This window comes from Equus przewalskii, chromosome 11 (assembly GCF_037783145.1).
Source record: "Equus przewalskii isolate Varuska chromosome 11, EquPr2, whole genome shotgun sequence".
NCBI classification, from domain to species: Eukaryota; Metazoa; Chordata; class Mammalia; order Perissodactyla; family Equidae; genus Equus; species Equus przewalskii.
This window is the reverse complement of record NC_091841.1, coordinates 12,430,635-12,443,099: the sequence shown is the minus strand read 5'-3', so window position 1 is coordinate 12,443,099 and position 12,465 is coordinate 12,430,635. Positions and strand designations below refer to the sequence as shown.

General features: G+C 38.7%; 2 protein-coding genes across 4 annotated transcripts in view; both read left to right on the top strand.

Moving 5' to 3' along the window:
* Positions 1–12,465, top strand: part of LOC139074335 (ubiquitin carboxyl-terminal hydrolase 25-like) — a 126,228-nt gene that overhangs the window by 102,803 nt on the left and 10,960 nt on the right. The window lies entirely within an intron of this gene.
* LOC103565397 (olfactory receptor 4S2-like) lies at positions 5,292–6,593 on the top strand. The gene has a single exon (XM_008541440.2). The coding sequence runs from the start codon at positions 5,431–5,433 to the stop codon at positions 6,466–6,468; it is 1,038 nt and encodes a 345-aa protein (XP_008539662.2). The 5' UTR covers positions 5,292–5,430; the 3' UTR covers positions 6,469–6,593.

The window sequence follows — 12,465 nt, the reverse complement described above, 5'->3', positions numbered from 1 at the left end:
TCACGTTCCAAAGTCCCCACTTCCTAATAACATCACCTTGAAGGTTAGAATTTCAACATATAAATTTTCAGGGGCAAAAATATTCAGTTCATAACAACTAACATCAACTAACATAATGGAAAAGATCAATAAATTATATTAAACTGAAAAGAACTTCTATTCATCAAAAAAGACCATGAAGGGGCCAGCTCTATGACCAAGTGGTTAAGTTCATGTGTTCCACTTGGGTGGCCCAGGGTTCGCCAGTTCAGATCCTGGGTGCAGACATAGCACCACTCATCAAGCTTTGATATGGCAGCATCCCACATAGAGGAGCTAGAATGACCTACAACTAGAATACACAACTATGTTACTGGGCTTTGGGGAGGGAAAAAAAAGGAGGAAGATTGGCAACAGATGTTTGGTGAGGAGATGCCAATCTCCTCACCAAAAAAAAATACCATTTAGAGAGAGGGAAAAAAGGAAGCTACAAAATTAGGAGAGGAGATGATACATAGGTAGAGATAGACACAGAGACGTAGATATAGATATGACAGGGTACTTTTACCCAGATTATATAATATCCAGATTATATAAAAAGAACCCCTACAAATCAATAAGAATAGATAAGTAACCCAAAAATGGGACCAAGAAAAAGGCACATCATAAAAAAACTAGCTAAATGGCATTAAAGTCATGAAAAAATGTTCAATATCAGCAAAATTCTAATTTAAAACAGTAAAATACATAGAATTTAGAATGCAGTTATCTCTTGGTATTTGAGGATAGGCAATGGGATGGGGTAAGGAAGGGACACACAGGTAGATGTAAGTTATTCATAATGTCTAACATTTGGGTTATGTTTTGGCTTATAAGTATTTATTTATTTATTAAACTAATTAATTAATTAATTAATACTGAAGTAGATCACGCGTGGAACAATGATAATAATGAGCCTCCATACAACAATTCATGCTTCAATTCAATTCAACTCAGGCCCTAAACACAAAACAAAAGAAACCATGGAATGCATATAAACTGTTTATAATAATGTAAGACATATACTAAGTTTTTAAACAGTGGAATCCATTGTTATTAGATTAAAGAATGGATGTCAGACAGGAAATCCAGGGTGATCCACCTCCAGTGACCATAAAAGCCAGAGGAATCCATTCTGAGAAGCCCTCCCCAAGTGGGCCCCCACACTTGACCAACGCAGCAGGAAAACTTACATGTATCCTTGGTGAGAAGTTTCAGCAGAGGAAGCAACTTAGAAGGCTCATGGGAGCTCATTACTGAGGAGAGCCACAGAGAACACAGCATCAACTGGGCATCAAGGGGCTTTTCTTTCTCCTTCCCCAGCCATAGAATTCGGATTTGAGAGAGACTTTGGCCAAGACTCTTGACTGGATTGACACTGAGCTGAGGGAAAACTCTGGATCTCTGGGAGAGAGTAAGTTAACCTTCGGAATTGATCCCAAAGTCACATATTTCTATCATATTTACTCTCTGTCCTTGCTGATAACTAAGCACCTGCCAAAAACTTAACAATGTAAAACTTCACTTTGCTTCAGGCTCCAAAACAAATAGCCTCTGCTTTGTGACCCAGGCAGCAATTCTAAGGAATAAATGGGGACAGACTATTTTTCAAAGCAACATACAGAAATCTGAGACGATTGGAATAGGAGTAGTGTTTGGACGGGTCATGGCTGGGTAGAGGATTTGTAGGACCCAGAAGTAGGAAAATGATGGGAATATTTACATACTCTCCGGGTAAGTGAAGTCACTTTTATCACCTTTCTTTTTCGCTTTATATTTCCCACCTTTATGATATGCAGGATAAAAATAAGAAAACTAACATTTTTTAAGAACTTCCTGTGGACCAGACACTGTGCGAAGCTTGATATACATTAGCTATTTTAATTCTCATATCCACTGCATGAGGCAGGATTTATTTAGCCCTATTTTACAGATGTGGACAATGATTAAATAGGTAAAATTACTTGGTCAATGCCACACAACTGGTAATTGGTGTGGCCAGAGGTTGAAAATCCAGCTCTATATAGTAAGAGTTTGTGCCTTTAACAAATTTTCTATGTTAGAAAATGGGCAGTGCTAAAACCAAGTTATCTAGAAAGATTCATAAACCAGTAACTCTATTTCATTTCTCCCTCTCTCCCTCCTGCCTTCAAAGTTCACTGAGTCCTAATGTGTATGCTAGTCTCAGGGCCAAGTGCTTGGGATCCACACAAATAAGAACGGTTTCTGCATTTAAGTAGCACAGAGTCTATAGTGGGAGACACACAAGTAGCCTAAAAAGTCGGAGATTTTAAGTACTATAGAAATAAACAGAGGATACTTAAAGGGGTCAAGAAATGCCTCTACTGCAGACTTTTGGAAACCCACCTCTTTCAGGAAAAATCTGCTGACAAATTTTTTCAGTGATGCAGCATTTAATCAAGGCATTGGAATTTAGCATTTGGTGAAGCCTAAGGCTTCATCTTAGATTTTGCCTTCTTCCTTATTCAACTACAGGTTAAAAGGTACTAATGCTTTTCAGAATGTGAAATAACCCATGCCTAGTCCCAGCACCATATGGCAGGTGGCAATGGAGGGAGGGAGGGCGAGATGAAGGATCCTACTGAGTCCCAGACTCTGACAGGAGAAATAGGAGAATCTGAATATTCCTTTCCACAATCTGAACCATTTTCTAAGACTATACCCATCCTATACCAGAAACTACTGATTGCTTATAAGGCCAGTGGGTCTTTCAAGGGCACAGATATCAGTATTCCATTAACTTATTAAAGAGTATTGGTATCTATCTTAGTTAATTGAATTTTGTTTGACTTAATTAAAGTAGCGATTTCTATCCCAGAGACCCTAGAACAATAAAGAGGATCCCAAAGCTTTATCAATATTTTTAAAGGCCAATGTAAATTGTACATTTATATACGGTATAATGTAGCACCAGCTAAGAGAATATATCAAGGCTGAATCTGTGTTCCACCAATGACCAGCTACATGATTGCAGATAAAGTTAGTTTACTTTTCTAAGGAAGGAGTTTATTGCTTATGTGAACAATGGGAATAGTTCTACATACTTCATTGAGTTACAGGAACTCAATTAGGCAGTATAGCCAAGTGCTTAGACCAGGGCCTCATCCTTAGTACAGCACCATGAAATAAAAACATAACACAAGCCACATTGTCATTTTAAACGTTTTAGTAGCCACATAAAAAAGCAAAGGAAACGGGTGAAATTAATTTTAATAATATCTAATACCACTTTGTTTAACCTAGTATACCCACATTTTTATCACATCAAAATATTTTACTTTGCTCTAGTTTTCAAATTTAAATTAAATTAAATTGAAACTTCAGTTTCTTAGTCTTACTACCCACATTCCAAGTGTTCGGTAGCCACAGTGAGCCACCATGTGGTACCGAGCAGACCTAGCAGGCACTCAACCAAGCACTGGAAGGAGAGAGGGGAGCAAAGTGTGGCTTCAGCAGAGCAGGAATTGGTTGATACCAGGAAACTACTGGTAATTTTGTTAGATGTGATCATGTCTTTGTGTTTATGTACGAAGATTCCCTATTTTTAGAAACACAGATACTGAAGCATATTGAAGTTGAAATGACATGATGACTGGGATTTGTATTAAAATACTTTGGCAGAAAAAAAAAAGAAATGGGGCCAGCCCCAGTGGCCTAGTGGTTAAGTTCAGTGTGCTCCACTTCAGTTGCCTGGGTTCAGTTCCCGGGCACAGACCTACACATTTTGTCAGTGGCTGTGCAGCTCTCATACAAAAAGAGGAAGATTGGCAACAGATGTTAGCTCGGGGCAAATCTTCCTCAGCAAAAAAAGAAAGAAAAGAAAAGAAAAAGAGAGATTGATGAAGCAAATGTAGCAAAACATTAATAATGTTTTAATCTAAATGACAATCATATGAGAGCTTATAATATAATTATCTCCATTTTGTATATGTTTGAAATTTTTCATAATAAAATATTTTAAGTACTGGTAATCTAGTTGGAAAATGAAAAGGCATAATTCAGTGCGCACTTACTATATACTGGGCTAAGTTTGGTGTTTAAAATTCTCGAAAGTAGTCAGTATCATTTCCATTTGAAGAATGAAGAAACTGAGATTCAAAAAGCTTAAGTGACTTGCCAAAGCCTTGGACACAAGGGTTTGTGCAATAAAAGAAAACAAAATAATAGGGGCCGGCCCCATGGCTGAGTGGTGAAGTTCATGTGCTCCACTCCTGGTGGCCTAGGGTTTCACCAGTTTGGATCCTGGGCACAGTAATGGCACGGCTCATTAGGCCATGCTGAGGCAGCATCCCACATGCCACAACTAGAAGGACCCACAACTAAATATACAAGTATGTACCAAGAGGATTTGGGGAGAAAAAGCAGGAAAAAAAGAACACAAAATAATAAAAGACTTGCAAAGCTAATGGAAGCAGTATTTGTACTCAGGCAATACAAAAATAAACAAACATACACATCATCCCCACCTTCATACATCTTTTGATTCAAAAGAATGCAAAGATAACGAAACAAAGAACTCACATTCAAGGACTGTGATTCACTGTATTGAAAAGATCATCCCAAATTTTATGATATAACATAAAAACTGGGGGAAATCTTGGTGTTCATGTATAACCCAACCCAATGACCAAGAAACTGCATCTCTATGAAGGTGAGCAACTTACCCTGGATCTCACAGTTGGTCATTGTCAGAGGCAGACTAAACTTAGCCCAGAGTTATTTTCTCCCCATATCCTATAACTACTAATGTTAACTAGAATCTGAAGTCTTGAGCATCTTGCAAATGGTGGTTCCTTTTTGTAAAGCCTCTATGCATTTCCCAACTTTTAGACACATACGGAGTGACAAAGAGTGCAGTCCTGGCATAATCTAAAATAAGACCAAACCAATCAGGCTGTCAGTAATTTGGGAGGCCAAAGAGCCATATAAAAGGTTACTTATATCCCCGGTCTGACTCAAAGTTTTACATTTTAAGACTTCCTTATTTGTGATCACAAACGTGTGTGTGTGTGTGTGTGGTTACTTAGATTCCAAATATCAATTGGAAAATAAGTAGAAAGTATCCTGGAGTAAAAAAAATGGTGGTTATCACTTGGAGCCTTGATTTAACAGAAAAACTTAATTCGAATTCTGGAGCATTGATGATTCAGACTACTGATGCTTAAGGGGACAGCCTAGACTGCATCCCTGAATCTGTTTAAAGCCTATCTAACTTTAATTTTTCTTTTCTCTCTCTCCTACACTCTCTCTCTCTCATTCTTTGTCTCCTTCCCCCACCTCTCTTTCTCAATCTCTGGTAATTTTATGAAACAGACTTTACCCAAACCAATACCTTAAGTAAGAAATTTTGTGAATAATTGTTAAAAATAATACTAATAATGTTATGGTACCATGTGCCCAAATCTAATTGGCCTTTATATATTTTTTCCTATAGGTAAAGTCACACGGTGTTTTTCTCTTGTGAACTACCCAGATTCCATGGAAAATAACGTTACTGAATTTATCCTCACAGGTCTCTCCCAAAATGAGCAAGTGCAGCAACTATGCTTCTTTTTGTTTTTACTCTTTTATATGATCCTCATGACTGGAAATTTTTTTATTGTAATGACTATCCAAAGGAGCCTAAATCTCAACTCTCCAATGTACTTCTTCCTTAGCTTCCTATCTTTTGTTGACATCTGCTATTCCTCTGTTACAGCCCCCAAGCTGATTATTGACTTCCAAGCCAAGGTCAAAAGGATCTCCTTTGTTGGTTGTATGGTACAGCTCTTTTGTGTCCATCTTTTTGGTTGTACGGAGATCTTTATCCTCACAGTGATGGCCTATGACAGGTATGTGGCCATCTGTAAGCCTCTACGTTATACAACCATCATGGACTGGAAGGTCTGCTCCATACTGGTGCTGACTTGTTGGTTAGGAGGCTTTGTGCATTCCTTTATCCAGACCATTCTCACTGTACAACTGCCTTTCTGTGGCCCCAACCTGATTGACCACTACTTCTGTGATGTCCACCCTTTACTGAAGCTGGCTTGTACAGACACATATGCAGTGGGGCTCATTGTGGTGGCCAACAGTGGCATGATTTCACTGAGCTGCTTTGTCATTCTTGTGGGCTCTTACACTGTCATCTTGCTTTCCTTCAAGACCCGCTCATCAGAGGGGAGGCACAAGGCCCTCTCCACATGTGCTTCCCACATCACTGTGGTGATCTTGTTTTTTGTCCCCTGCCTCTTCATCTACCTAAGGCCTTCCACCACTTTTACTGAGGACAAGATGGTGGCTGTGTTTTACACCATCATCACACCCATGTTGAACCCTATGATCTATACCCTGAGAAACATGGAGGTGAAAAATGCCATGAAGAGACTGTGGTTGGGCAGAAATAGGAGATACCCTGATGTGAAGCTCAATGGGGTTGGTAGAGCCTGAGTCGTACCAGTTTCCAAAGAAGGTGCTGGGAATAAGTCAGTGATCATCCCTTAAATTTTATCACACAAAGAAATAGTATAATACAGCATAAAGGGTCTTGGACTTGAAGTCTAAATATCTAGTTTGGAGGGCCTACTCTATCAATTACTAGTAGTTTGACTTTAGGCAAAAAGATATTCCCTTACAGGTGCCCTGGGTAAGTTAAATGTTTGCACAGAGAAATCTGATGCCCAAACGCAGTCTGTTTCATAACATATAGTACTGTTGCCTCTGGGCAATAGCCTCTCAGTGATGAGTTATATCAGGCATGTATATTCTAATAAAGCAATGACACTAAAAACAAATGCCACAATGGATTTCACTATCCTTTTCCTCACCTGTTTCCTCATTTTAAAATGAGGATAAAGCTACTTTTCCTACCACTTCCCAGGGTTATACAGAGAATTAAAACAGATGGAAGTGGAGGTAAAAGCATATTATCAATGGTAAGGAGCTGCATTTATGGCAGTTATTGTTGTTACCATTACCTTGGCAACTCCAGACTTCTAGACAACTCTCACTTAAAGAATTTGGTTTGGGAGATCTCATCAAGATGGCAGTGTAGGCAGACTAATCTCACCTCCTCCTATAAACACAATCAGGTTACAACTATTCTTGGAAAAATTACCCCGGAGAGAGAACTGAAAACTGGACAACAAGAACCCCCACAACAAGGGACAGATCGGACTGAGGTTGAAGAGGCAGAAATTCCTTCTGGAGAGAAAAAAAAAACACTTTCTCGAACAGCAGAGCTTCACAGCCAGCACGGCAGGGACCCCCTAAGGTACACAGCCTTCCCTGGAGAAGTGGGGACCTGAGTTGGGGCACGTTACCACTATAAGTATCCTGCAGACTCAGCACACCTGAGATGAGTGTCATACTATCTGGCTTCACTGGCTACTAACTACAATGGGGAATACCCTCAGAAAAGCTATCAACATTAGTGGGATAATGCCAGCTGTTAAAGGGCCCACACACAAATTCACCCATCTCAGAGAGCAACCTAAAATCACCAGAAAGAAAGGTGCACAACTCTTTGGTGAAAAGAGACTCCCTTGGTAGGCTCTGGGTGCATCTTGGTGAGAGGTGAGACCCCTGCAAAGACTGAGACATTGGTGGCAGCCATTGTTGTGACCTAGTACAGGTGTGCTGACACAGATGCTGGCAGACATCATTGGAGTTCCCCTGGCCTGTTAGCCCAGGGGTCTGCCACATGCACTAGAGTGCAGATTTAATCCAGTTCAGCCAGGGCAGGCTGCCCACCCTAGGGACCAGCCCCACACATCAGCAAGCCCTTGGGCAACTTTTCAGCCTGCATAGGTCCTCTACAGGCAGGCAAGTGTGTCCACCTCTGTGGGGTACGGCCTGTGTGAGGACCAGGGTACCTGTGGACCAGGTAAATTTGTGGAGTGGTGGGGGCCTCTGTAGTGGGGAGATTGGGTATGCTCCAGGGGGTTGGGAAGTGTGCACAGGCCAGACTGTGTTGATGGTGTGTGTGGATCTTTGGGGGGTGGGGCCTATGAGTGGCAGAAGACCTGTGCTTCACAAACAGCCACAAAGGGGATTGGCCCCACCTTCCAAAACCTGAAACAATTGGGTGCTCCCATGTCTGGAGCCAGCCCCACTCAGCTGCAATCCTAAGAGAGCTGACAACAGACTTGCAGGCATGACACCTAAAGCAACTATAAGCTCCTGAGCCTAGAAAGCAGCTACACTGATTGCCTACTCATTTAACAGGAAAACTGTAACAGGACTGTGTTATTATACCTTGTAGCCAACAGTGCTGGGGCTCCACAAATCTGATTTACAAACAGCTGGCCGGGGGGAAAGCCCAGACTCCCTGAGTACCTTCAGTAAGAGCAACCCTGCTGCAGCAGAAGGACACAAGTAGCCCACACAGGGGTCACTCCTGGAACATTTGGACTGGTGATGAGACAAGAGCACACTGCTGGGCCTCAAAATGCATCTCTTACATAAGGCCACTTCTCCGAGATCAGGAGACATAGCTGACTCACTTAATACATAGATATAAGCACAGAGAAAGAGTCATAATGAGGAGGCAAAGGAATACATTCCAAGCAAGGGAATGGGACAAAACCCCAGAAAGAGAACTAAATGAAACAGAAATGAGCACTCTACTTAACAAAGAGTTCAAACAAAAAGTCATAAGGATGCTGACAGATATTGGGAGAAGACTGGATAAACACAGTGAGAACGTCAATAAAGAATTGGGAAATATAAAAAAGAACCAATCAGAAATGAAGAATACAATACTGGAATTGAAGAATTCATGAGAGAGACTCAATAGCAGACTACATGGTACAGAAGAACAGATCAGTGAGCTGTATGAAAGACTAGAGGAAATCACCCAAGCTGCACAAATAAAAGAAAAAAGAACAAAGAATAAAAAGAATGAGAACAATCTAAGGGAACTCTGGGACAACATCATGCACACTAACATTTGTATTGTAGTTGTCCCAGAAGAAGAGAGAGACAAAGCAGCAGAGAATCTATTTGAAGAAAGAATACCTGAAAACTTTTCTAACTTAAGGAAGGAAAAAGACATCAAAATACAGGAAGCACAGAGAGCACCAAAAAAGATAAACTCAAACAGGCCCACACAAAGAAAATTATAATTAAAATGTCCAATATTAAAGATAAAGAGAGAATCCTAAAAGAAGCAAGAGAAAGGCAACAAGTGACATACAAAGGAAAGCCCATAAGGCTATCAGCTGACTTCTCAACCTAAACCCTACAGGCTAGAAGAGAGTGGCACAACTTATTTAAAGTGCTACAAGGAAAAAAACCTGCAGCCAAGAATACTCTGTCCAGAAAGGTTATCATTCAGAAGGGAAGGAGAGAGAGTTTCTTAGACAAGAAAAAACTAAAGGAGTTTACCACCAAGAAACCAGTTCTAGAAAAACTTCTGAAGGGACTTATTTAAGAGGGAAAGAGAAGACCACAAATAGGGATAAGAAAATTATCCAAAAGAAAAGGCAATAAAACCACTGATAAAGGCAAAAATACAGTAAAGGTAGAAAATCAAGCACCTATGAAGATAATATGAAGGTTAAAAGACAAAAGTACTGAAATTACCTATTTCAATGATAAGAAGGTAATGTATACACACACACAAAATAAGAGATCAGATATGATTTTAAAAACACAAAATGTGGGAGGAGGGGAGTAAAAGAGTAAAGCTTTTAAAAAGACATCAAACTAAAGAGACTATCAACTCCGTATAGATTGCTATATATGCAGAATATTATATATGAACCTCATGATAATCACAAACCAGAAACCTATAATAAATAAACAAATAATTAATAGAAAAAAATCAAACATATTACTAAAGAAAGCCATCAAACCACAAGGGAAGAGAGCAAGAGGAGAACTACTAAAACACCCAGAAACAAAGGGTCACAAAATGGCAATAAACACATATTTATCAACTAAAACAACCAGAAACAAAGGGTAACAAAGTGGCAATAAATACACATTTATCAATAGCTACTTTAAATGTCAATGTACTAAATGGTCCAATCAAATACCATAGGGTGGCCAACTGGATAAAAAAAAACAAGATCCATGTATATGCTGCATACAAGAGACACACTTTAGACCTACAGACACAAACTGAAAGTGAAAGGAAGGAAAAAGATATTCCATGCAAATGGCAAAGAAAAGAAAGTGGGGGTAGCAATACTTATATCGGACAAAATAACTTTAAAACAAAAACTGGAATAAGAGACAAAGAATGGCACTAGACAATGATAAAGAGAACAACACACCAAGAGGATAGAACACTTGTAAATATCTATGCACCCAACATGGGGGCACCTAAATATATAAAGCAATTATTAACAGACATAAAAGGAGAAATAGACTGTAACACAATAATAGTAGGGGACTTTAACGGTCCACTTACACTAATGGATAGAGCATCCAAATAGACGATCAATAAGGAAACACTGGCCTTAAATGACACGTTAGACCAGATGGACTTAGTAGATATATAGAACAGTCCATCCCAAAATCGCAGAATACAAATTCTTTTCAAATGCACGTGGGACCATCTCCAGGATTGATCACATATTAGGACACAAAACAAGTTTCAATAAATTTAAGAAGATTGAAATAATACCAAGCATCTTTTCTAACCACAAAAGTATGAAACTAAAAACCAACTACAAGAAGAAAACCAGAAAAGCCACAAAAATGTGGAGAGCAAACAAAATGCTACTGAATAACGACTGGGTCAATGAAGAAATAAAAGGAGAAACCAAAAATACCTGGAGAAAAATGAAAATGAAAATAAGACATGCCAAAATCTATGGGATACAGAAAAAGCAGTTCTAAGAGGGAAGTTTATAGCAATTCAGGCTTACCACAACAAACAAGAAAAATCGCAAATAAATAATCTAACAGTGCAGCTAAACAAACTGGAAAAAGAAGAACAAACAAAGCCCAAAATCAGAAGAAGGAAGGAAATAATAAAAATCGGAGCAGAAATAAACAAAATAGAGACTGAAATAACAATAGGAAAAAACCAATGAAACCAAGAGCTGGTTCTTTGAAAAGATAAACAAAATTGACAAACCCTTAGCTACAGTCACCAGGAAAAAGGAGAGAAGGCTCATATAATTAAAATCAGAAATGAAAGAGGAGAAACTACAATGGACACCTCAAAAATACGAAAGAGTATAAGAGAATACTATGAAAAGCTATACACCAACAGATTGGATAATCTAGAAGAAATGGATAAATTCTTTGAATCATACAACCTTCCAAAACTGAATCAAGAAAAAGTAGAGAATTTGAATAGACTAATCACCAGTAAAGAGATTGAAACAGTAATCAAAAACTTCCCAAAAAATAAAAGTCCAGGACCAGATGGCTTCCCTGGTGAATTCCACCAAACATTCAAAAAAGACTTAACACCTATCCTTCTCAAACTCTTCCAAAAAGTTGAAGAGGAGGGGAAGCTTCCTAATTCATTCTACAAAGCCAACATTATCCTGAAACCAAAACCAGACAAGGACAACACCAAAAAAGAAAATTACAGACCAATATCACTGATGAACATTGATGCAAAAATCCTCAAAAAAAATACTAGCAAATCAAATACAACAATACATTAAAAAGGTCATACACCATGATCAAGTGGGACTCATTCCAGGGATGCAAGCATGGTTCAACATCCACAAATCAACCAATGTGATACACCACATTAACAAAATGAAGAATAAAAATCACATGATCATCTCAATAGATGCAGAGAAAACATTTGACAAGGTACAGCTTCCATTTATGATAAAAACTCTGAATGAATAAAATGCGTATATAAGGAAGGTACCTCAACATAATAAAGACCATATATGACAAATCCACAGCTAATGTCATTCTCAGTGGAGAAAAACTGAAAGCTATCCCTCTAAGAACAGGAACCAGACAAGGATGCCCACTTTCACCACTCTTATTTAACATAGTATTGGAAGTCCTAGACAGAGCAATCAGGCAAGAAAAAGCAATGAAAGGGATCAAAAATGGAAAGGAAGAAATGAAACTGTCACTACTTTCAGGTGACATGACTTTATACATAGAAAATCCTATAGAATCCACTAAAAAACTTTTAGAAATAATAAATGAATACAGTCAAGTTTCAGGATACAAAATCAACATACAAAAATCAGTTGAATTTCTATACACTAACGATGAAGTAGCAGAAAGAGAAATTAAGAATGCAATCCCATTTACAATTGCACCAAAAAGAATAAAATACCTAGGAGTAAACTTAACCAAAGAGGTGAAATATCTGTACACCAAAAACTATAAAACATTGTTGAAAGATGTTGAAGAAGGCACAAAGAAATGGAAAGATATTCCATGCTCTTGGATTGGAAGCATTAACATAGTTAAAGTGTCCATGTATCCTAAAGCAATCTATAGATTCAATGC